General features: G+C 39.5%; 1 protein-coding gene across 4 annotated transcripts in view; it reads left to right on the top strand.

Annotated features, from left to right (window-relative positions):
• Positions 1-16014, top strand: part of SEMA3D (semaphorin 3D) — a 139290-nt gene extending 123276 nt beyond the window's left edge. For all 4 annotated transcript variants that reach the window (XM_027639829.1, XM_027639830.1, XM_027639832.1 and 1 more), the window contains exons 16-18: positions 793-857; positions 3086-3225; positions 13010-16014. In XM_027639829.1, coding sequence (XP_027495630.1) covers positions 793-857; positions 3086-3225; positions 13010-13423 — 619 coding nt within the window. In that variant the 3' untranslated portion in view covers positions 13424-16014. The remainder of the gene's footprint in view (positions 1-792; positions 858-3085; positions 3226-13009) is intronic.
• Positions 16015-23695: the final 7681 nt, after the last annotated feature.

Here is a 23695-nt window from a genome sequence, read left to right as displayed (position 1 = left end):
AACCAGTTCCTTCCTGGATCTCCAATTTTCCTACTGAAAAATTAAAATGAAAACCTTTTTCGTAGCTCTTGGGAGATAAACATAATCATACACAGAAGAAGAGCTTACTTCTTTTTGTTAGTGCTATTACACTGAAATGAAAGTAAATCAGATTGAATTTAAGTAACACATTCAGAGATTAGCAGGCAAATTAGTTGTGGAAGGGAGTAGATCCTCTGAGACCATTGTCTTGTGTTTTTCTGTACACAAAGATGAAAGATAAACAGATTTGTAAATTATTTGTTAACAAAGTAAAATGACTATTCTTTTCTTTGTTCATTTTAATGATTGACTTACTAGTCAGTATTACCTTGGGCTAATCCTGAGCTCAATCTTGAATATCACCTGTTAAACCTCAAATCTTTTTCATGATCTCTAATATTAAGGATGTTTTTAGGTATTTCCAAGACAGTCCACCCAACTAAGATACCCATGCTCCTAAAGCAGGTTTAGACACTTTCTGTCACTGTATTACACACTCTTTATTTTAGGCAGATTTTTTTTCTTTTCATTTTTCTCTTTCCCCTCCCAGTGGTTTTCCCAAATCACAGGCTCTTCTCTTGATGTCAATTGTACAAATCTCTCTAGGCCACATGCTGCTTTGAGGGTAAGGCTGGTTTTAGTTAAGACCGTAAATGTCAGCAGTAGGGTGGGGGCAATGCAAGTCCACATCTGTTGAGCTCCTCTGCATTATGTTGTTGAATTCCAGCAATTATGTCTGAAGTGTTACAAGTTTGCATGCTCTTCCCATAGGCGAGCCAGAAGGCAGGATGTTAAGTATGGAGACCCTGTTGCACAATGTTGGGATGTGGAAGACAGTGAGTATTTTTCACCTTTCTTGCTCTTTTGTAACTTAGACAACAGAGTTTGCTATGAGGATCTGTATCTGTCTGCAAAAACTTGCTGAGCTCAACGGAACAGTTGCCTTTCCCACACTTCATATCCATTACCCCTCCCACAGTCAAATTTGCAGATCCAGGGCTGGTAAGGAACAGCCAGCATGGGACAGCATGCTTGCATCCCTTGTGGGTCACCCACCCCAGCACTCACACAGGGCAGGGAGATGTGCCCCTGACACCAAAACATCACACAGATCCCTAAAAGTAGCTAATGGGATGAGCGTGATGTTTCATCTAGAAACAGGACAGCTAATCCCACAAGGAAACCCACAGGGGTGAGCGGGGAACACACCATCTTCTTCCCTTCTGCCACAGACACTTGACACAGGTCCCAAGGCTCAGCTGCATCTGCCAAACCACCCCTTTCCCCTTCCCGCAGCTACTTAAATACTCCTGTTATTAACAAGACTCTACCCCCCTTCTCCCTGCTGGCTTTCCCCTCCCTTTCCCACACCCTCTTTTCAGATGCCAAAGGGTCTGGCTTGCTCCTTTGGCATCTGCAGCCCTTCTCTTGCAGTGAGCACTGTCGGTATGAAACCCTGCGGTTACACGGCGAACTCTGTGGCAGTGTAAAATAAATGAATAGCATTCAAATCCAGGCATGGCTTTGTCTGGGGTTCTTCTACTGCTTATTAAAGTGAACAACCCAGACAAAACAGTATTGATTGTATCACCACGTTGAACACTGGCTTTGGGACAAGCCATCCCTTTCCATTGATCTCTGATTATTCCATGCCGCTGTGGTGCTGGGTGCCTGCTGCAGACCTCAGTGGGAGGCAGTGCAGAAATCAGAGCTGCCTGCCATGGGATCAAAGCCTGAAGTCTGTTGCACAGTCTAGAGGGATCTGACTATACATGTGTGCTTGCAGACATAGTTAAAAAGTCAGGGTAAGATCTCATTTCCATCAAAGACAAAACTCCTGTTCATTCCAAGGGCCAGAATTTCCTCGCTTGCTTCTTGTCATGGCTGTCCAAACACTGGTATCTGAGACTGTGCAAAGCTCAAGGTTATAGAAACCCTAACAGAAATGCTGACAATGTCACGTTTTCCTGGAAGGATATAGAGATACTGGAAGAGTTAGCTTTATTGGACAAATCTAAAAGGACTTAGCACAGAAATTGGTATTAATTCTTTGCCCAAAGTAGTGCCACCAATGGCAATTTTACCCAACTGAAGATGACTCCTGTGTGCTATAAAACTGTGAAACTGGCCTGGGTCACTCCAGGCTCTTGGCTTTTTTATGCTACTTGCGATAATTAGTAACATTATGGCTCCCAAACCTATTTAAATTTAGAGCTCCAGTGTGCGAGATTCCCTCCCAGAGACTTCATTGGCTGAAGTTGTTTGGCTCTACTGAAATCTCAGTGGCACAGTTAAATAATGGGGAGAGCTTGAATTTCTATAGATCTCATATAGGTACTTATTATATTGAAAGCATAATCCAAAACTGCATTCATTTTGCTGTTGAGCTAACTTTTGACTTAGAAGACACCACTGCTGTCACCTTCCTTTCTGTTATTCACAGGGCATAAGAAACAACTTTAGTCTGATACTAAGGCAGATAAGACATAGATAAGACACAGGTAAAACAGATTGAAAAGGGGAATGAAGATGCAGAGATTAGAAATTATTTGCTCAGATTTACAGAAGACAGGAAAGGAGTCCAGATCTCCTCACGGCTCCTTCAGTGTTTGGTCTGAAACATACTACAGAGTATTTCAAATTACACTGAAGGAAGGTAAACTTCAGTTTACTTTAGCCCTGTGACTCCTTTAAAGTGCTTGAGATGAAGAGACCAGACCATACAGTCTAACTTTAGCAGCTTTAGCTCAGGTTTAGTAGTTACGTTACTTTAAGGAAAAATACAGGTCAGATTTTAAATTCCTCAAAGGTGAAAGCCCTAACATTAAAATGGAGCAAGCTCATGACATAGATTTTATTGACCTCTTTAAAAACCAGTTGCACTGAAAGAAGGTTAGCAGCTGCCTCTAAATCCTCATAGTTATAGTTTAAGCTAAAAGTTAAGTTTCCTTTTGCTTTTTTATAATTCACTCACTCTTATAGCATCTGTTCTGAATCAGGCTATTTTCCCATTGCTTTAAAAAGCAGGTCAGGGTTAATCTCCTGTACCATGTTTGCTTTCCAGGCATTAGTCATGAAACTGCTGATGAAAAGGTGATTTTTGGCATTGAATTTAATTCAACTTTTCTGGAATGTATTCCTAAGTCCCAACAAGCCTCTATTAGGTGGTATGTTCAGCGCTCTGGAGAAGAACATCGAGAAGAGGTAAGTTATAGTCATCAGGGCAGGTTTCCTCTACAGAGAATTCAGCTGAGCACTGAAAGCCAGGAGTTATTGGGATTAGTCATTTTACTTTTTCTTGCTTCACCTTAGGTATCACATAGCATTCTGCTATCACCATTTGGGGCATGCAGTGGAGAAGAGGGAAACCATTTGTACTGTATCAGAAGCAGATTTCTATATTTATTTCAACTTACATGCTCATTCAATTTAAAAAAAAGAAAAAAGGAAGAAAATATTAATTAGTGGTAAAAAGTCAAAGCCAGCTTGTTCAGTAACTAACACAGCTACTTCTGTAGGTAAACGTATGTTCAAAACCCTATGTTTCAACAAAATCTCAGCTCCATTTAGTGTCTAATTGCATTCCCTTGTCGTGTTAAGCAGTGTAGCTAAGAATTGCATGTATGGCTTGCTGCTTCTCTCCATCTCTCCCCAGAGAAGGAATGGTCTGTGAGGTAAAAAGCTTTTTATTTGATTTCTTTTACTTGTTAGTGGAGTCTGAGAATTTTTCTTAAACAGTACTCTGCCCTGATGTAGAGATGTCAGGTTAAGGATTGCACCTTGCATCTGGAGTAGAAAGCAGGGAGACTTGTGATGGCCCTTAATTCCTTTGGGAGGCAGGTTTGGGGTCCTCACTGGTGGAGGAGCCCTGGAGAAGCCTCCAGGTTGCTGCATACCCCCCTGCACAATTTCCTGATGATTTCTCTCTGAGCTAGTGAAAAAGGGGCCCTCTGACATGCCCAAAAGGTCAGTGTGCTGGGACTGGCTTGGACTGGGTTTGAGTGAGTTTCAAACCTCAGCAGTTTTCATAGCCTTTCTTTTACATGAGTGATTTTGTGTCTGAGGCCAAGTCCTGCTGTGATGGCAACCATGGCAACAGGGAAGGAGAAGGGAAATGAACTGCCCTTTCAAAGGAGCCGGTCCCAGGTGCTAGATATGCTTTTTTGTTAAATGTTCATCCGAGACAAAAATTAGTTTAAATGACAGCAACTATCAAACATACAACTGGTCTTCCACTCTCAATAATAATTCATCCTATGAGACTTTCTGAGTACAGAAAATGTGCTGGTCCTTTCTAGAGGCTGGGGAGATCCAGGTCAGAGCAGGTGCCTGTAAAAACATCACTTCTGAGTGAGATGTGATTCAGGGAAGTTGCCCCAAAGTTGCAACCCCAGTTATGTCTTGGCACAGAAAGCCAGAGTTAAGGAATACAAGACACTTCTGATTTTGCACCAGATAAGACAAAATAACCCACAAGGCTGTATACTGACTATAATACTGCAGTACTTTTAATTTACTCCCCTTCTCTTACACGTGTTTCGGATTGGCAAAGTTTTTTCCCTCTGCTGGGAAAAAAACCCCAAACTTAATTAATTTATAGGCACAGGTGCATTAAACACTAAAAGATTACTGGTTTGAAATACCATGTCTAACCTCTATAATGGCCCATACCCAACCAGACGTGTATCAGCATTTAAAGACCTATGGGCATTCATTCTGCTGTAATGGATTTACCTTTACTGTCCTGTACTGCACTCCACTTCCCTAAGGCAGCAGTTTGTAAATGCACTTACATATTTGATCAGGGAAGCAAGTAAAGCATTTGCTTAATTCTAACCATGTGTTTAAGACTCATTTTTAAGTAAATTTAAGCAGTCAGTTAACACGGTTTTGACTTTTGGGTGGGGACGGGCTGGAGTAGGGTTTTTTTGTTTTTTTATTTTCTCGTGTGTGTTTGATTTTTTTTCTTTTTTTTTTTTCTGAATGGGAAGTTATGTCAAGTTTTGAGGATACTCAATAATTTTTTAAAATAATATTCCAACTGTACCATGTGCCTGATCTTCTCAACGAAAGCTACAAACTTTGTATAAAGCAACCAGTTCCCTGTGAAGAATGTAGTATTTCTATATCGTAAGAAATCACACTTTCATGACCTGAAAACCTCTTTTTAAGGGCTGCCTCTAAGTTTTATCTGTGTCAGTTTAGGGAAAAAATATTATCAGTTGATTTTCTCATAAATCACAGGTTCAGATAGGCTTCTGAAAGTTGTGAAACCAAGCTCCAACTATCTTTCTTATTTGATTGTAGAAAAAACTGCAGGTCAAGCCAACTTTTGAACGAAGTTATGGCAGGCTAACATATATACCATAGCCTAAATTAAGGCTATATTTTTTTTCCACACTTTGTATTTCCAAAAGTGTTATGGCAGTGACTTGGCCCCTTCTACTCGTTCTGATCCAAATCCAGTTACTCAGGCATGGTGATGTCCAACACTGCAGGACTATCCAGTATGCCAAGGATGTGCACATTGAGAGGGAGTTCGGGAATGTGTGCACATGTGGGAGGGCATTTGAAGCTCCAGCAAGTGCTCAGCATTAATTTTTGCACACTAGCAGCCTTCTACAGCAGTGTTTACTGGGCTTGCTCTGTGTAAACAATCTGACATCAGTTTGTATGAGAAAAGTAAATCTTTGCTAAAAGCCTAGATTAACCTTTGAGGCAAATTTAGAAGAAGTTTTGAAGGAGAGATCTGCACAGATTTCTTACATTATGAATGCTAAAAGTAGACAAATACCTTTTAATCACATGTTGTGCCTAAAACCATAGCAGTGCTTCTGTGATCTAGTTGTGATAAAATAGAAGTTGGAACATGTGTTCTTCAGCTCCTTGGGGTGATTATATATTATATTGTGAAGTGTTTATTTTTTGGGGGCTTTTTTTTCAGTCTGAAGATAACAACCCATAGATATGCATAGGCACACATTGATGATTAGAGGGTCATATCAGTTAAAGACAGTATATAGTTTTGTTTGAGTCTTGCCTGAAAATTCTCTATTTGTCATCATCATGGCTAAGCTTCGTGAACGAAGATTTAGGGCCTGAAAATTCTAATAGTAATAGTTTTGACCTAGGTTAGTTTCAGGGTCTTAAGAATTTGAACTCCTCAGCAAACTCAGCTTACACATATAATATTGGGAGATACCATTTTTAGAAGAAATAAAAAAAGAAGGTTTTTGTTTACTTTTTAAGATAAATATTATTCTAGAAATTACATATTTTCAAATGCCTAAAGTTAAATTCCTAATTTCTTATGGGGGTGTCTAAATGACCAGGTCTGTAGAGATGCTGAACAATCTCTCTTTTTCTTTGATGGAATAAGGGTTAAGTGGTTAAATGTTAATCACTTGATAATTTGAGGATCTATAAATTGAGGATCTATAAACTGAGGTTTTTCTAACAACTTATCAGTGAAAATGAATTCATCGGTATAAAAGCCTTCCTAGCAAATCCAAAGATCAGAGTCATTGACTTTCTTTTCAAAGTACTTCAATTTGACAAAAATACCATATGTGACAGAAACAGTGTGGTCATATTTAATGTATAACTTGATCTTTGCTCAACCAATGCTTTACCAGAACTTTTCCCATTACAATTATATTTTCTACTCTCTCTCTCTCTCTCCCTTCCTGCAGCAGATTTCTCAAATAACACTGTACATTCTTTTAATGCATGTCTTTGCTGTGTAAGTTATTGTGATGACGATACCATGCTTTGCAAATGACTCCATGCACCTGGAACTTAGGTTACGGACTTTTAGTTCCAGGGTTGGAACTGTAATGTCTCAGCAAGTCTTTAAACTTGGCTTTACAAATAGATGGTTTTGCACTGTCCCAGACATGCACTGCAGCTTCCTGAGGGAAGGAAAAGGGCAAAATCCAGACTAGATGGGAAGTGTTTGGCCCAGCAGGATGTCCCCGACATTTCACCCTTAAGGTCACGGTTCAGAATGTAACTTCCAGGCAGAGCAACCTGTGGGGAGGGACAGGATCTCCTGTGGTACAGAAGCTGTCACCAGGTCATTTTCCTGCCAGTGGGAGTACATTTCCCTGTAGTTTAGGGCCGTTTTAAGGTCAGGAGTCAAATATCTAGTGCTTTTGTGGTTAGTGTTGCTCACGCAATTGATCATGTTTGTTCCTGTGCGTGCAGGGTTAGTCACTGAGATGACGGAGAGTGTTTCAGTGCCTGGAGTTCATAAAAAACTCTGGGGACGTCATCTGTTCATAATGTCTTAAACTGCTAAAGCTCTCTGAAGCTTAAAACAGATACTATTTATTTCTCAAAAAAATTCCTGTGTTATTTTATGTATATAATAGGTGTCAGGACTGCAAAGACCAAATGCATAGCTCCCTATAAAGCCATTAGTATTGGTGCCTCACAGCTCTGAAAAACATTAGTTCCTCAGCTTTAGGCTGCACTTCACGGAGTCTCTTATGGCTCCAGATCTACCAAACTGCCACCTTCCCTGGCATGGCACAGAACAAACCATATGGTCTAAAGTGACAGAATAGGTGCAGATCACTTTTAACTCTCTTCTTTCTGCTCTACTCATACCTAGGGGTGAAAATAAATCCACCAAAATGCTTGAGGACATTCCAGTTTCTTCTCCAGCAGGTCTCACCCTTTCCATGTTCCTTTCCCACAGTCCAGACTGTGTTTTCCAACTTAATGACCATCTGATATTTTGGTAGATAGAAGAGTTTGACTCACTTTTGGACAGGCCATTTTGCAAGATGCAACATTGTGACCTAGTGTCCTCATCAGAGTAAAGAGATGTTGTTTCCTCCCACGTTTTAGGCAGTTCTTTCCGTTTATCCAAGACAGAAGTTTCCATATCTTTTTGTGTCTGGAGGTTTTTTGCGTCATGACAGTGACTTCCTTTGTTACAAACATCTGTTCAGCAGCATCTGGCCACAGATTCAGTGGCAGCCTTTAAATCTAAGATTTGGATGATTGCTGAGTAAGGTAGAGGGCATACAGCAAGGAATGAATTACCAGTAGTACCTTCTGTCAGAGGACGGTAATTCAGTGTTTGAATCCTTGGGTCAATGAGAAAGAGCTCAAGAGAATGGGAAAAAAAAAAAGAGATTCATTCTGCAGCCTGAGGACTACTTATAGCTCTCATGTTTTCATTATTTTATTTTATTATGTGACTCACTGGCTTTTTTTTTTTTTTTTCTAATACCTTGAGTTTCTTAAGTAAGACTAATATTTTTTACAGTTTCATGGAAAAAGAAGAGAAGTAACTCTGAACTGAGATATAGCATGTGACATTTCTAGTTTGATTTGGATATATTATGGTGGTAGGAGATTAAAGTTTAGTCTCAGAATAAGCTTCACCTTGAAACTAATTGGAATCATGCGTTCTCATAATGACATTGTACCAGCAACATGTTCTTCATTTTTCCTGAGGCTACTGGTAAATAAAAAAGATGTTTAAAAAAAAAAGATAAAGAAAAGGAAAAAAAAAGAAATTAACTCTACAGCTGTGTTGGAGCTAAATGATTATTTTCCCATACAAAAGAAACAAAGTCATGTGTAACAATAATGTCAGAAAAAACCCTAGAGTGATCTTTATTTCCAGTCAAATGATGAGGATGAAGAAGAGAACAATAGAAAAACAAAGATGAATGTGAATTCTCAGCAAATATTCCTCATTTTCTTTTCTCACCCTCTCAATTTGTTCAGGGGTTGCAGCTAACCCATGATTAGTCCAGCTTTGCCTCTAACATTTTTTCACATAGTGATTAATGAGGGAAGGCAGGCTTTGAAGCCACTTTCTTCTCCCAGACAGGTGCAGTGTTTTAACTGTGAAAGAGTTGACATGTGAATTATTTGTAAAGAGGGGGCTATCTAAACACATCATTAGCAAAGGACAAAAAGCATTGACCTAACCTGGTGCCACAGCACTTTCAAATCCTTAGTTGTTTTCCAACTTACTGATGGTTTAAAGATTTGCCATCATTATTGGCAACGCCTATTTTTATGTCCATTGTTAAACTCAGGTTGTGAAAATCAAGTGTTAGATTTGTCAGATATTGCCAGTGTCTATGGTGTGTGCCACAATTCAGGTAGTGCAATCTTTGACAAACTTATGTGCTTATCATGAAGGATGAAAAGTACAGTATGTTGATACAATATTGTCAAAAAATCTGCTCATACTTCTCTAAGAAAAGAAAGCTAATGGTAATCAATTGATTCATTTTTTTTGTGGTTTATAATGTGTTACCTATGGAACAACACTCTGTCTCTCATGTTTAAGTTTTCTTGTATGCTCACACTTAGGCACGTGTCAGCAAGCTTTTATGAATTAAAGCCTTTGTACTTTTGAATTGTTAAAACCTATTTACAAATATTTTAGAAGATTTACTGATTTTGAGATAGAGGGGGATGAAACATTGAATCCACAGCTGACCAAAACAAAATGATGTCTTTTGTCTAACTAGTCTTTTCACTCTCCTCAAAATTTAATGAAATATGTTTTACATCTATAGGTCAGCAACCAAAGACCACATTAGGCATTCAAGTTAAAGGTTAAAGATCTACTACCTAGTAATGAAATGCCAGGTGTTTATGAAACTCCAGAGCCCTGTGGGGAGAAAGTAGAGAAGAAAGACAGGAGGAGTTCTGAACCTATGGGTAAAACAACATAAACAGGATACCAAAATGAGAAGTGAGGGGGGAAAGCAGTAATGAAGTGTTGCTCAATATGTGTGAAATCAGAGCCATAATTTTATCCTGCCAGAGCATAAGAAAGGAATGAACAATGAAGGCACAGAGGAGGAGGTAGGTGACAGTCACTCTAAATCAATATCCAAGGTTAACACAGGACATTGTTTAAGAACACTGCTTCATTAAAAATAGGAGTCATGTTGGGCTGGGATTAAGGGACACAACCAATTTAGAGTGTTAGCTTTCTCTGCAGTATCCCAAGGCATACGGGGGACAGCTCCATCAGTCAACACATTTATGACTAGAAAGTGTCGGCTGCTACACAAATGGTAAATAGTTGTGAGTAACAGGGTACTGGACTTGGGGGTCCAGCAATCTTTTCAAGTCTAGATCTGCCATTATTCTACCTTTCTTTCACTGAAAATAGGCAAGGCCCTAGTGAGGGCACTTCGGACTGGCACCCAGCCAGCCAAAGCAGCCAGCTGGAGATCTTCCAAGTGTAGGAGGTACACAGCTGTCAAGACGCTCTAGACTACAATACTGGCAGAGCCACCGACAGGCAGATGCTACTGCTGTGATTGCATCAAGCCTCAAGCTCAAAGAGATCAGTCCTGTTTTCACTCAGACAATGTGGGAACTTGGACTTTGCACAGTGCCTTATGAAACCCAAATGTCTGGAAGTTTGCTGCTTCCCATGCTTTTTTCTAGATTTCTCAAACTTGGGTCTTCATGTTGACATGAAGCCTGGGCAGAAGAAGGAGAGATTTCCTTGTCGTATTGCAACAACCAGGCTTCCAAGCACTTCCACCTGGCCCCTGCTCCTGCATTTCCCTGTGAACCACAGCACCACAAGGAAACATCTACCCTAGACATATTTTGGCCCTTATCTCCTTATTTGCAGATTAATTTATACATTTTATGCTCCTGTTTTTACAGTAGAAAAGGGACATTTACTTAGACTGAAGTGTCACCAGCTGACCAAATTGATGACTAGTGCCCTATGCTATGGGTTCTGCAGATGGAAGCATGACCTCTTCTAGTCTGCCTCTCTGCTATCTTCTGTGCATGTGCTTCTGGCTTTACCATAATTTCTCTGGTTTAAACTCAGTGTGATAAATCAGAAGTAGCTTTTGTCATGTAGCACCTGTCGTCAGGACAATCGATTTTCTAGGAATTTCCTGAAATTTGTATGATTTCACCCTCCCGGTGCCAAGTAGGCAGACTTATATACAGTTTACAAACAATAAAATTAAAGTTCTGGGTTGACCCAAAACTGCCGACTGAAGGTAGGAACCAAAAAAAATATTTGGCCACAGAAACAGGCAACCAGAGCCAAGATCTGACCAGGCTTTTGTAGCATTTGATTTCTTGTCTCTGCTGCAGTTGTATCACTGGCAGTACATAGGCCTATTTCCATACATCCATACATCCATACATCCACCCATCCATCCATATATCTATCTATCCATCTATTTGCACACCTACTTACTTACATACCTGTCTAATCTATATGTTATTGAAGACTGTTAAAGCTGAAACAGTAGGAAGAAAAAGTCTTTCTCTCTGTTTCTCTCTCTGTATGTATTATGTGTATTATTTTTTTTCTGGTGATCTTGATATGGTCTCTCATATATTTTAATCCTTCCAAAGTAATTGTCATAGAAACTTAGAAGAGGGTATAACTAAAAGCCCTAGGAGGTCAATTCATCCATCTCTTTGCTCCAAGAGTCTCTATTACGATAAAGTACTTGTGAGTTAGAATCATAACAGATGGAGAATCATATGTATGTATAAATTTTTTCCCATGGAGTAGCAGAGGGAATCATGTGCAGATTTTTTACATAAAGAAACACTGTGTAGCTTACCCACTGTGAATAAATCTAATTTAGTCATCTTTATGCCTCCCTGATCTTCATCCTCTGAAGTTTGCTGGAGGGTCAGATGTGCACTCTGGGAAATTTTCCAGATTCTGTGTTGGTTCTCTTTGCCTCCACAACTCCCTTCTTAAACCCACTACTCAGTCTTGAGCTGAAGTTTTTCTCCATGCTACTGATGCCACCAGCAGCGCTCCAGGTCCGGGGGTGCTGGTTGTGCTGCAGCCTCTGTGTGGCAGCAGAACACAGCACGCCTGGGAGGGAACAGCTTTGGACTAGACCGGGATCTTTTTCAAAGGAAATGCTGGTGTTGGAAATTGGGAGTTAGGGTTCTGGTTTCTACTGCTACCTCTCTACTACTAATCTTTATATGGTCTTTGGCAAATCATTTACCTTCTATGCTTCCCAGCTGCCGAAATACTTAGGTGCCCCATCCTGTTTTTTTTGTTTTGTTTTTTTGGGGAGTTTTGTTGTTGTTGTTGTTGTTGTTTTTTGGGGGATGCTATTTTTTGGTTTAGGTTTTTTTGGAAATCAGTTGCAGATCACCAGGTATGTAACTTACCTGACTGTTATTAGTCTTAAGGTGGACCTTATTTTTAACATATGAGATCCTGTATTTTTTTTTTAATATTTCCATTTGTAAATTAAATTACAGTTCCATGCTAACAGACTTCAGTTCTCACTTGCAATCGTATCCTTTTCTTTGCTTTTTTTTCTTATTTTTCTCTTATTCTTCTTTTCTTATTATTTTTCTATTATTCCTCACAGATCTTAATAATAAAAGAACTGTACTTGGTTGTGTCCATCCAACCTCATTGCCTGCTTTTAATCATGACTAAGTGTCTCAAAACCAGGATTAACTTTCTTTTACAAAACCTGGTTGAAGAAGATCAGAATCACAGCATTTCACTTTAAAAATCGGTGAAAGTACTCATATTCATTGTAACAGGGCCTCAGCACTCCATATATATATAAACATAATGGTATTTTGAGAGTATTACAGGTCCCTCAAAATGATCAGTTAAAAAATTAATAGAATTTGTGGCAGTAAATAGCTGCCCTTCCTTGGAGAATGCAGCCGTGCTCACTGCACTCTGGTGTGATGAGTATTACTGTCTGTCCTGTCAGCTGTACAGCATGTGTCTTTTGCTACTGCATACTGAATGTCCGTGAACCAGATGCTATAGTTAGGAACAGAACTCAGACCTTGAAACGAATACCTCATGGTGTCTATCCCAGCTGCACAGGTCTGCCATGTACTGGTACCTTAGGGACAGGCCATGCTGTGTGCCAGACGAGCCTTCCCTCCCTCTCAGCATAGCACTGACATTCTTGTTTTGACAATGACACTCATTTATTGTGCTCTTTTCTGTCCAATCCCACAGCTGAAGGCTGATGAAAGGATCATTAAAACAGAGCATGGGCTACTGATCCGCAGCTTGCAAAGAAGGGACGCTGGAGCCTATTTTTGCAAAGCCCAGGAGCACACCTTCATCCATACCATCGTGAAGCTGAATCTAAATGTCATTGAGAATGGGCAAATGGAAAACACTCAGAAAACTGAGGATGAGGAGGGCCGGGTGAGGGATTTGCTGACGGAGTCCCGGCTGAGGTACAAGGACTACATCCAGCTCGTCAGCAGCCCCAGCTTCAGCCTGGATGAATACTGTGAACAGATGTGGCACCGGGAGAAGCGGCGGCAGCGGAACAAAGGTGGTGCCAAATGGAAGCATGTGCAGGAGATGAAAAAAAAGCGAAACCGAAGGCACCATGAGCCAGCCAGGCCACCATCGACGTAGTTTGTAAATGCTATTTAAAGAAAGGACATTTTCCGTGAGAAAAAAAAAATACTGTGTTCTGGTTTTGTGCATCTTGCCTATGAATTAGTACCGCTTATTGAAATCAGAAAACTTGCCACCACTATTAATCTGTGTGAGACTGTACAATGGGATTCAGTACCAAATGAGATGTTCCTTATTGGAGTACCACACACCAGGCAATAATTTCAAACGTATTCATTAGAAAAGACGTACACTTTTAGCTAATTCCTGGGTAGCCTGAGGCTGCGTGAGCTGTGTTCTGTACTTCCTGCATAATTTTCACATAGGATTTAGTGTCTGTGTTCTCGTGTTAATATTTGCTGCCACGTTCCACCCCAGAGGTGGCTGCATTTCAGGGGAGGGCAGATGTATTTCCAGTCCTTTGGCATCTTTCTGAATAAGAAGCATGGTAGAAATGTGTGACAGATCTGCAAAAATACCCTCTAATTTACCCACTGGGCTTCTATACAGGCACATGGGTGAACTTTGCTAGCACAGAGGCACAGCAAAAAATCAAATTAAGTTTTGGCTTAGGGACAGTATTCATTCTCCCCATAAAAAAGTGAAAGCATCATCATGGTTTAAGAGAGGGGAATTATCGAGCATTACTCATTAGAGTTTGAGTAGCCACCAGTTTGCAGTCCATCTGCTGAAATGAAATGTTGACTCTAATTGAAATTGCCACTGAGATGTTTGGAAGTAAATTTCCTAAGTGGTCCATGGGAGGTATGTGCACAAATCCTATTAACAAATAATGGGATTCCTGCCTGCACCTCTCCTATGTCTCAAAATATCTGACTCTGACTGTTTCTCTGGCCCTTTGCTGGCTTTGTTTTATACAGAGGAAAAGAAAATTAAAAGACAACAACAAGGCTAAAATGAAAGACGATGAGGGAAAATATTTAGTTGCTGAGACCAGTGCTCTTAACACAGAGCTGACATTCCTCAGATGTGTGTATTCTTTGGGATTTTCTCTCAAAGGTCCTATGTATTTTAAGTTGAAAATTTGCATTGTTGGAATTAATACTTTTATTATAATTAAATAAGAGATGTCCATGTGTAAATAAAACTTGTAAGTTAGAAATTTGCTATATGACATAACTTCATTTGTAAATTGTTCTTTGGTTTGTGTTTTGGGTTTAATAATGTAAATTTTTCCACATAAGTAAGAAACACTGGCCTCATTCTTGTCTACTTTACATCAATATGATTTCATTGATTTTATTCCTGATATGCAGCAACAAACACAAGCTCAAAATCAGGCCTACTGTCTCCTCATATGAGTCACAGCCCCCCCTCTTCCATCTAACCTCCCTCCGTTTTGCCTTTCACGCCTTTCTGAGTGTGAAATGACAAATTAGCCACTTCCTCACATGGAAGAGAGCTTTGATGGATACCAAAACGACAGACTTTACTTGTTTCTCATGCATTCTACAGAACTTGAGAGTAAAATCTGTGAGAAACCCGTGCAATTGATGTGTACCTCATTAAGGGACCAAAACTGTTGGCTCTGAAGCCCTTGCCCATGCTGGTGTTTGTGTGCACATTCAGTCGCAGATCTATAATTGTGAAGGTCCAATTTGCATCGTTGTTCATTTCCTCTCTGTTCAAAGTCAGATATGACTATGTGTTTGTCAGATTTCAGAAAGAAATCTCAGCTTACCCGCGTTTCTTGTAAAACCCCAAAGCTGCCTTTGCATGTGTTGTACAAAAGCCAGCGGGACCGTATGACATTAATTTTAGATGCTTTCTTTAATAGGAGATGTATGGGTTAATTAGGAGATATTAGATAGCATGCGTACAATGCTTTGATAGTGTAAAGCACTGAGTGCTAAATATTGTAAAATACATCTGTGGGGAGAAGGGAATTTCTCAGCACAGGACCTTTAATCAGCAGACAGACTGATGCTGAAGATACTAACCAGTTGTACAGTACTTTGAGAACATGCAGAGAACTTTTTGGTATTTTTGCTGCAAAACAATGTAGGCCAGGCATTTCACAAGAGGCTCATCAATTTGGGTACCTTGATTTTAAGGCCAATTAAGACTACTAAAAGGAAATATGGGGGGGGGGGGTATTAAACTGCTGCATATAAAGCACAGGGATACTTAATATTCTTGGCTGTAGGGTTATGCTGTCTCCAGCCAGAACCTGCCCAGTTATTCCTTATTAGATTTTTATCAGTCCACAAAGTCCCATTTCTCTGACTTGGACATTAAGGAAATGAATGGAACCACACCAAGGCTGTGGAATAACAGGTGGGCTGCATTTTTATGCACTGGCAAAGGATCTGTTCACCAGTGGTGACATAGTACCTCAATTACTGAATGTCAGATAACTCTCATCACATTTTCCCACTTCATAAGAAAAAGCAAAGCAAGGTCTTCTATCACAGTTTTTCTCCTCCATGAAAACTAAATCATATGATTTATGTTAAGATATGATTGGGGGTTTGTATTCTACAAATGAACCTCCCCAGCTGACTTTAGTAGAAGTCTGGGATGAGGGTCTCCATGCTGGGAACATTAGACTTAAATGGTTGAATTAAAATGTTATTGCTCTTAAAAAACACTTTCATTTCTTTTTTTTCAAGTGTTCTTGCCATGAGATTCTTCTTAAAGAAATGACCTCATCAGTCTGGGGTACAGTGGTACCATAAACCCCAGGTGAGATATAGGACCTTTTCCATCATGGGAAATAAATTCAATATCCTCCAAAACAGTGTGTTGCACTGGGTTCATGCCACCCTGGGGAACATATTTAATAATCCTTCATAGATAAAAATCTATGTTTTGATACACTGGCTAAGATGAATGCTATAGCTGGCAGGGGTAGCACATCTCATGCACAGCAGGTAATACACATGCAAGGAGGCCAGAGGACCTTGGAGACCAAGGAATGAGAGGGATAGATTAGGAATCACTACTGAAGGTAAGGCAAGACTCAGCAGTTGAAACCCAGGAGCAGGAGCAGGAGCAGGAGGATCTTTCCCACAACTACAACCCCAGAGAGGTTCAGAGGATGAGCTAGACCAGAAACTGTAACAGCAGAGTATAGCCCTCTTTTCAAAAAATTTCATCTGTGTAATTTAGAGGCTTAACTTGAAGTCTGCTTAAATTTCAAATCAGTGATTTGGAGGTCAACTGAGCTGCTGTGAACTGTGCTATGAGCCACAACAGGCCCATAGTTAAAACGAAACTGAACCATGCCACCTCCTTCAAGAGCTCCATAAAAAATTTAGGTTGAATGAATTTTTGGTCCAGAGTGGAAAATAGTTGCCTCCACCTTAATAACTGTAGGTTTTAAAGAGATCCCTTAGCTCATTGATCCAAATGTCATGAGGTTCAACAAGTCCAAGTGCTGGGTCTTACACTTTGTCCACAACAACCTCATGTACTGCTACAGACTGAAGTCAGAGTGGATGGAAAGGAGTCCAGTGGAGAAGGAGCTGGGGGTGCTGGTTGACAGCCGGCTGAACACGAGCCAGAGTGTACCAAAGTGGCCAAGAGGGTCAGTGGTATCCTGGAATGCATCAGGAATAGAATAACCAGCAGGACTAGGAAGTGATTCTTCCCCCGTACTCGGCACTGGTGAGGCCACACCTCAAGTACTGTGTCCAGTTCTGGGCTCCTCAACTTTAAAAAGGACATGGGGATACAGGAGTATGTCCATCGAATGGCAACAAAGTTCATGAAAGGACTAGAGAACATGTCTTATGAGGAATGGCTGAGGGAGCTGGGTTGGTTTAGACTTGAGGAGGCTCAGGGGGACCTCATTGCTCTCTACAGCTCCCTAAGAGGAGGTTATGGTGAGGTGGGGGCTGCTCTCCTCTACCGTGCCTGCAGCAAGAGGACAAAAGGAAAAGGCCTTAAAGTGAGACAAGGAAGATTCAGATTAGATATTAGAAAAAGATTTTTCACTGTTAGGGTGGTCAGGCATTGAAATCGGTTGCCCGGGGAGGTGGTGGAGTCATCACCCCTGGAGGTGTTTAAGAAGTGTCTGGATCTGGTACTAGGTGATCTAGTTTAGTGGTTTAGGGGTTACAGTGGTAGTGCTGGATTGGATTGTATGATATTAAAGGTCTCTTCCAACCTTGATGATTCTATGATTCTATTCTATGATTCTGTGTGACACAACATATATATTTATTTAGATATGCATTCAACTAGGAGTACAATTATCAATACTTTATCTCTTTCTTCATCAAAACCTTTCCATTGACTCCACTTCAGAACAAGTCAGTGCTGGGCCGAACAGAAGTGGTTTCAAACATTCTTAGAATAACTGACACCATGTGACTGTACTTATAAAAATGCTGAAAACTGACCTAAAGCTTTAAAGCCCAACAGGGCTCTAAACTTTGCAGAGATCTTGCAGTCAGTTAAAATAAAACAGAAAATGGGATTAGCAGAATAGGGAATAAAGTATTAACAGTTATTGTGATAAACTAGTTCCGTTACTGGAAACTGTTCCAGCAACAGGTGTGAATGTGTGTTCATGCCATAAGCAAATATTTTGCCCTCCAAGTGGTTAAAAACTTACATTGCTTGAGGTATCTATAAACCTGAATGCTTTCCAGTTTGTACGAAGATTTTGGACCTGGTTCTCAGGTCATCCATAATGAACTAATTATACTAAATGCAACAGATTTCCCCTGGTTCATGTGCTTTTGACATCAGAACATCCCTATGGTTCAAATGCTATGAACCTTTTAATCTAACCACTATGGGTATTGATCTTCATTTAACATTTCAGATAATGAATAATTATTTGTTATTATTACTCATTAATCATGTAATGACACTGTGTCTCATAATAATGTCTCAATATTTAATAACAATTAAGGGTAGTTGAACTTGCTAACTTTTTGTCATAGCAGCGTATGTGTATAGAAGCTCAATACCAATGTTTTATTTTATGTTCATTTGGTAAGAGAGGTTAATTTGCAAAAGGCAAATGTGAGTTCAAGAGTCAAGGATCAGCTCAGCTTCCATTGACAGCAGAGATTAAAATCCTTCTGGAACGGGATTGAAACCTAGGTACACTATAATCTATTTATAGTCTGGTAGTCAAACACCCAAATCTGTGTTGCTCTGTGGAATGTTTTGGCCTGGTTCTTCTTGCACACAGTTATAGATGAGACATGGAGGTCTAAGGAATTACATCTGCATGAATGGAAAACTAAGCCCACATGTCTCTCTAATATATTCTGTTACATTTTATAAAATTTAAATGGCCTCTATTGTAATATTTTACTATAGTGTTGCTAATATTACCCTGAACTAGGCTTCTGTCATTAGCTAAAGTGTGACATTCTTTGCAGCTGCAATCCAGATTTCAAGGTCTGTAAAGTAAGTTCATTACAGTAGAAAAAAAATCAAGTCATGTGAAATGTGTTTAATTATAAATTCTACAAAAGAGATTTGTAAGGTTGTGTTTCCATATATCAAAATAGTCATTAGCTTAAAATGTGTTAGAAACACCAATATTTGTTTTCCTTTTTTGTTCAGGTAAGGATACATAACAAATTGTAATCTTGAGTTTGTCACTTGCCTATGCATGGCTGAAACATCTGGTCTGACAGCTGTAGCAAGACTTGTTTTTTGCTTACTTGGTCTTTTCTTCCCCCAGTTAAGCCCATTGTCTTCTGCCTTTTAGACTCTCTCGTCTATCAGGTAACTCCACTGTTATATAGAGAAATACTTCAAAATCAGGTGTTTCCACGACTTATAAATATCACTACAAAGTCACAGTGTCGCAGTCTGCCTTCAGAGGAAGATTTTCCTAAGCATTAGCTTTAGCATTCAGTTGCAGATGCAAACCAAACACTGTGAGGTGAGTTGGAGACCAGATGGAGTTTTCGTTTACAAATAATATTTTTGGAGCTGTTGCTGAGAGCTCTCCTTCCTCTTTTTGTTAATGTGGTTGTTGTGTACCATTTAAAATCAAAGTATTTTGTGCTTGAAAGCATAAGATTTTCCACATGATGTGAAAAAAAATACCAAAAAACCAGAAGAACATTTCCAGGTGATTTTTTTTTTTAATATGGACTGCTGGTCCAATGTCAATCCAATAGTTTCAAATAGTACAAGCCAAGGAAATAATCTTTCCAAACATAGATGGCTGTGATATTTGTAAGGAGCCCAGATATATCTCAGTTTTGGTGGCATTTCATATTCTACTCCCTTCCTCTTTTGGTAAATAAGCGCTTTGGCTGGATTTGGGGTTTTTTTCGGGGGGGGTGGTGGTGGTGTGGAGCATTCTTTTGTCATTTTGGTTTTAGGGGGGAGACTCTTTTAGTAGTCGGAGTTTTTTGCCTTTTGTTTTGTTTTGTTTTTTTTTTTTTTAATTTGTTTTTGTTTGTTTGTTTGTTTTATTTTGTGTATATGTGTGTGTTTGGTTTGCTTTTTGTGTTCTACTCTCTTTTTCTGCCTATGTTATTTCTCCTGCTAAAAGGAACCATACCCAAAGACAGATACTTTCTGGTGGTGTAATATCTGACAAGGCAGTAAAGGCACAGAGGGCTTGGTAGGTATTTTGGTATGGAGACAACATAGTCCACTTGCAAGGTACAAAATTTTAGGACTTCAATGACTATGCTAAGAGTTTAAAGACCATAGTGCCATTCCCCTTGCCCAAGTTGAAGCTGCTGGTAAATTTGTAGAAGGTGTATTTTTTTTAATTTCTGAAATACTATCAATATAAACAAATCTGTTACTAGGTCAGTTATCTATACTTGCCAGAAATATTAAAATAAAAATACATTAACATTATTTCACATAATTTCACATAATTTCCACTTTCTAAATTTAACCCTTTAAAATGTTTTATTTTTCAAAAATAGTGTAATCTTTGTTTTAAAATATATTTACTAAAATGTTTTCACTATTATTTTCTTAAAATATTTTTAAAATCTACACTTTCAAAACTCTTCAAAAAAACCCAGAAAAAATGTCAAAGTTGTAAGTGGAATTGAAAAATATTTTAGATTTCCATGTGCTTTCAAAAAAGACAAAGAAAAAGCAAATGTTTTTGTGTCCTCTCTCAGAGATTTCATGTGATTTTGCCTAAGGATATTTTTTGTATAAATTAATAGTAATAATCTCATTTTAAGACAGATTGTGAACATCTAGGTTGTAAAAACTGGATGCAAAGTATATTAATCCATAAAAATACAAATCAAAAAATAGAAAAATATTATTTCCAAACATTTGCATAATTTTTCAGTTTTGATGATGATGCATCTCCGTTCTCTCTCCCCCAGTGACTGTCTCAGGATGTATTTTGGCTGAGAAGAAAGGAAGAGATTACAAAAGCATATAACCTCCAAATTCCGAAATGAAACATCACATTAAGTGGATTGGCTGCAAGGATTATGATTAAAATGTCACATTTTATTAATAAAGATTATGTTTTTTCTTAAGGTGAAATTCATCACTCTGCCCAGCACAGGAATTGTATGCCATATACCTTTCTCTTTCTATTTGTAAGGTATGAGTGGTTCTTAGGTTGACTTTGAGAATGAGGCTGATTTTCAGTCTGTAATACAACTATTTATAGAGCAAAAAACCTGAGGTATCTATTTGTGAATGTTGCAGTTTATTGAGTTGATATTATAACTGAAGCTTTAATAAGCTACATTTTTACCAAACCTTCTGGTTTATTAAATATTTCAATCTTATATACAAAGGCAACTGAAACAAATGCATATTTTATTTGTACTACAATAAAAAAATAATCAGAGTTTTTTCCTCTTTATTAAACCCATGTAAAACTACAGAGTGAAACTGGAGATTTCAGAGGAACAAAGTCTGCAGCATGTTATGGAAATGGCAGGAGTGTTAGTGCAAGGTTCAGCAACTGGAAGTGTCTTAGAAGTCTTTCCTGAGCAAGGACTGTCTGAGACTCACCACTCTGCTGAGAATGTGCCTAAAGCCAACAGACAGTTTAGGGAAGCCATGGGCTTCACAATGATTTAGACTGATACACGCAGGGCAATGCACAATAGGCAGCTCTATGCTTATTAATTTAAATTCAATAATAGCTTTTTAATGCATGCATTTCTAGATGATTAGCAACAATCATTGTCCTTAAAGACTGTGCTGATATTGTACTTTACAGTTACCCTCAAGCCAAACTGGTGGTCCATCCATCTTGGGCTGCCTCAGGAGCACCTTTGGCTCTAAGGGAGTGCGACTGTCTCCCAGCCCTCTAAGTGTTTTCACTATGGGGATAACGGGGGAGAAGGAAGGGTTCAATTTTTTAATCAGTCATTGCTACATCTGTCCACAGCTATGGACAGAGGGAAACTTTTGAGAAGAAAAAAAAAAAATATTTTTAGGCAGGAAAATAAATAGGCTGACTGGTCACCTCCTGTTCTAGCCTTCAGCACAACACCCTGTGTTTCAGGGGATTTATGAAAGGTTAAGGAGGCTAATTTGTTAACAGACGGTCAGCATGTTATTTCCAAGGACAGCCACATCGCTGCTCTCAAGGATGCCTGTTTCCCAGTCCCATGCTGTGCCCATTAGACCACTGTGTTCCTGACCCTTTGCTAGGAAAGTCTCAGGGTACTGCTGGCCTGAAAACTGATGCCAAATCCCAATTGCAGCAATAGCATTCTGCTCACCTAAATTCCACCTGCAGTTGCAATTGGATATGGTATTCTTCATTTCCGACCCTGAACTCTTGTTTCTGTGTTACCATGCACTGCTAAACAGCTGCTGTGTTCCCCCACTCCCTCCCCTGTGTTCCCCCACTCCCTCTCCGCAGGTGGCTGCAGTTGATAATGTCTCATGTAGGATCAATCTTGGTCCCATTGAAGTAAGTGGGAATTCTGCCAGCATGTCCCAGATCTGGTTCTGCATCCAGCTGGTAAAGCACTTCCAGCTTCTGTAGGAGAAGAGGTGCTCTGCACAGGCTGGTTGATTAGACATGTTCGTTAGCAGAGGCGGGTGTCAGAGGGAGAGAAAGAACGAAAGAAATCCTTCAGCTTCTTTCTGACACCACTCACTTGGTAAGAGCTTAAATGAAGCACTGGTTTGTGTGTGCACTCAAGGCAACAAAAGCTAATTAAGCTGAAATCTGTCATTTTCTCTGTAAGAGTTTAGCAGGGTCAGACTTCAGGACAATTACTGATGAGTCTCAGGAAGAATCTCACAATATCTTTTGTAGCTGCTCAGAAATATTTCCAGCATTGATTGGCTTCCTGAGCTCCCCCTCCTCCACTCTTTTCCATGTGTGGTGCCTCTTTTCAGGCCCTTAGAAACCAGAAGGGCTGTTAGCTGAGGAAGTCTGTGCTTAAAGTAAGAGCTATGAGGTAAAATCCGGCCCTTCATGATTCAAATGGCGGGAAGTGTTCTGGGATGTGTTCACACACAGAGTCCATATGTACTGTGAAAACAAGCAACTGAGAGCTAACAGCCTGTTCATAATCATTTATATTTCTACGAAGTAAAACATGGTTCAGGGGATACTTAAGGGTTCATATATTTGCACCACTGTGTCCATGTAGTTACTGTGTAGAATAATAGTGATAGTGGTGCAGAATGAGAGAATCTGCAGTTTCCAAGTAGGTTTCTGCAGGAATGTTCATCAGATACTGAACAAAAATGCACACCAGGTTAGACAGGACAATTTATGAATTGCTGATACGCATTATCTCCCTCCTTCTTTTTTGCTTTAAGTTCTTTATAACAGTTTGTAACTGAATATATCAATGGAAAAAGTTAGCAAGTAGTTTTAAGAGTTGCTAGATGAAACTGAAGTGTTGTTAGGACAGGAAATGACAAATCCTGACTCTTTGGCCAAAGTTTGATTCTTTGCCTTGCAATAAAAGTGTTAATGGGTATCGTTTTTAACATCTTCCAGTGTTGCAATTACATTACATTGCAATTACGTCTTCCTGTGTTAGGTGCAAGCTGCTCCTTCTCTGCTCCTCTCACAGTTAGGTGGGGTCTTTAATTTTCTCCCAAGAAAACTTGGCTGTTATTTTTTCCCTCGTAAAGAAAACAACCACAAACACTCAGTGTTTGGACTGTATCTGCTAACATGTACTAGACTTGCTTTTCTCAGTGGATGGATCATTGTCAGGGATTTCAAGTTGAGATCAGGTGTTGGCATATGCAGCACTGAAACTGTTGTTTTAGCTTTGGAAGTTGACAGCTTGGGAACATAGGAGGCTTTTAAAAATACTCACATGAGAGTCATTGTCATTAAGGTTTATTATTTAAGGAAACACCAAATTTTGT

This window comes from Corapipo altera, unplaced genomic scaffold (genome assembly GCF_003945725.1).
Source record: "Corapipo altera isolate COAL_440 unplaced genomic scaffold, ASM394572v1 1b, whole genome shotgun sequence".
In the NCBI taxonomy this organism is placed as follows: domain Eukaryota; kingdom Metazoa; phylum Chordata; class Aves; order Passeriformes; family Pipridae; genus Corapipo; species Corapipo altera.
This window is presented reverse-complemented; position numbering and strand designations above follow the sequence as displayed.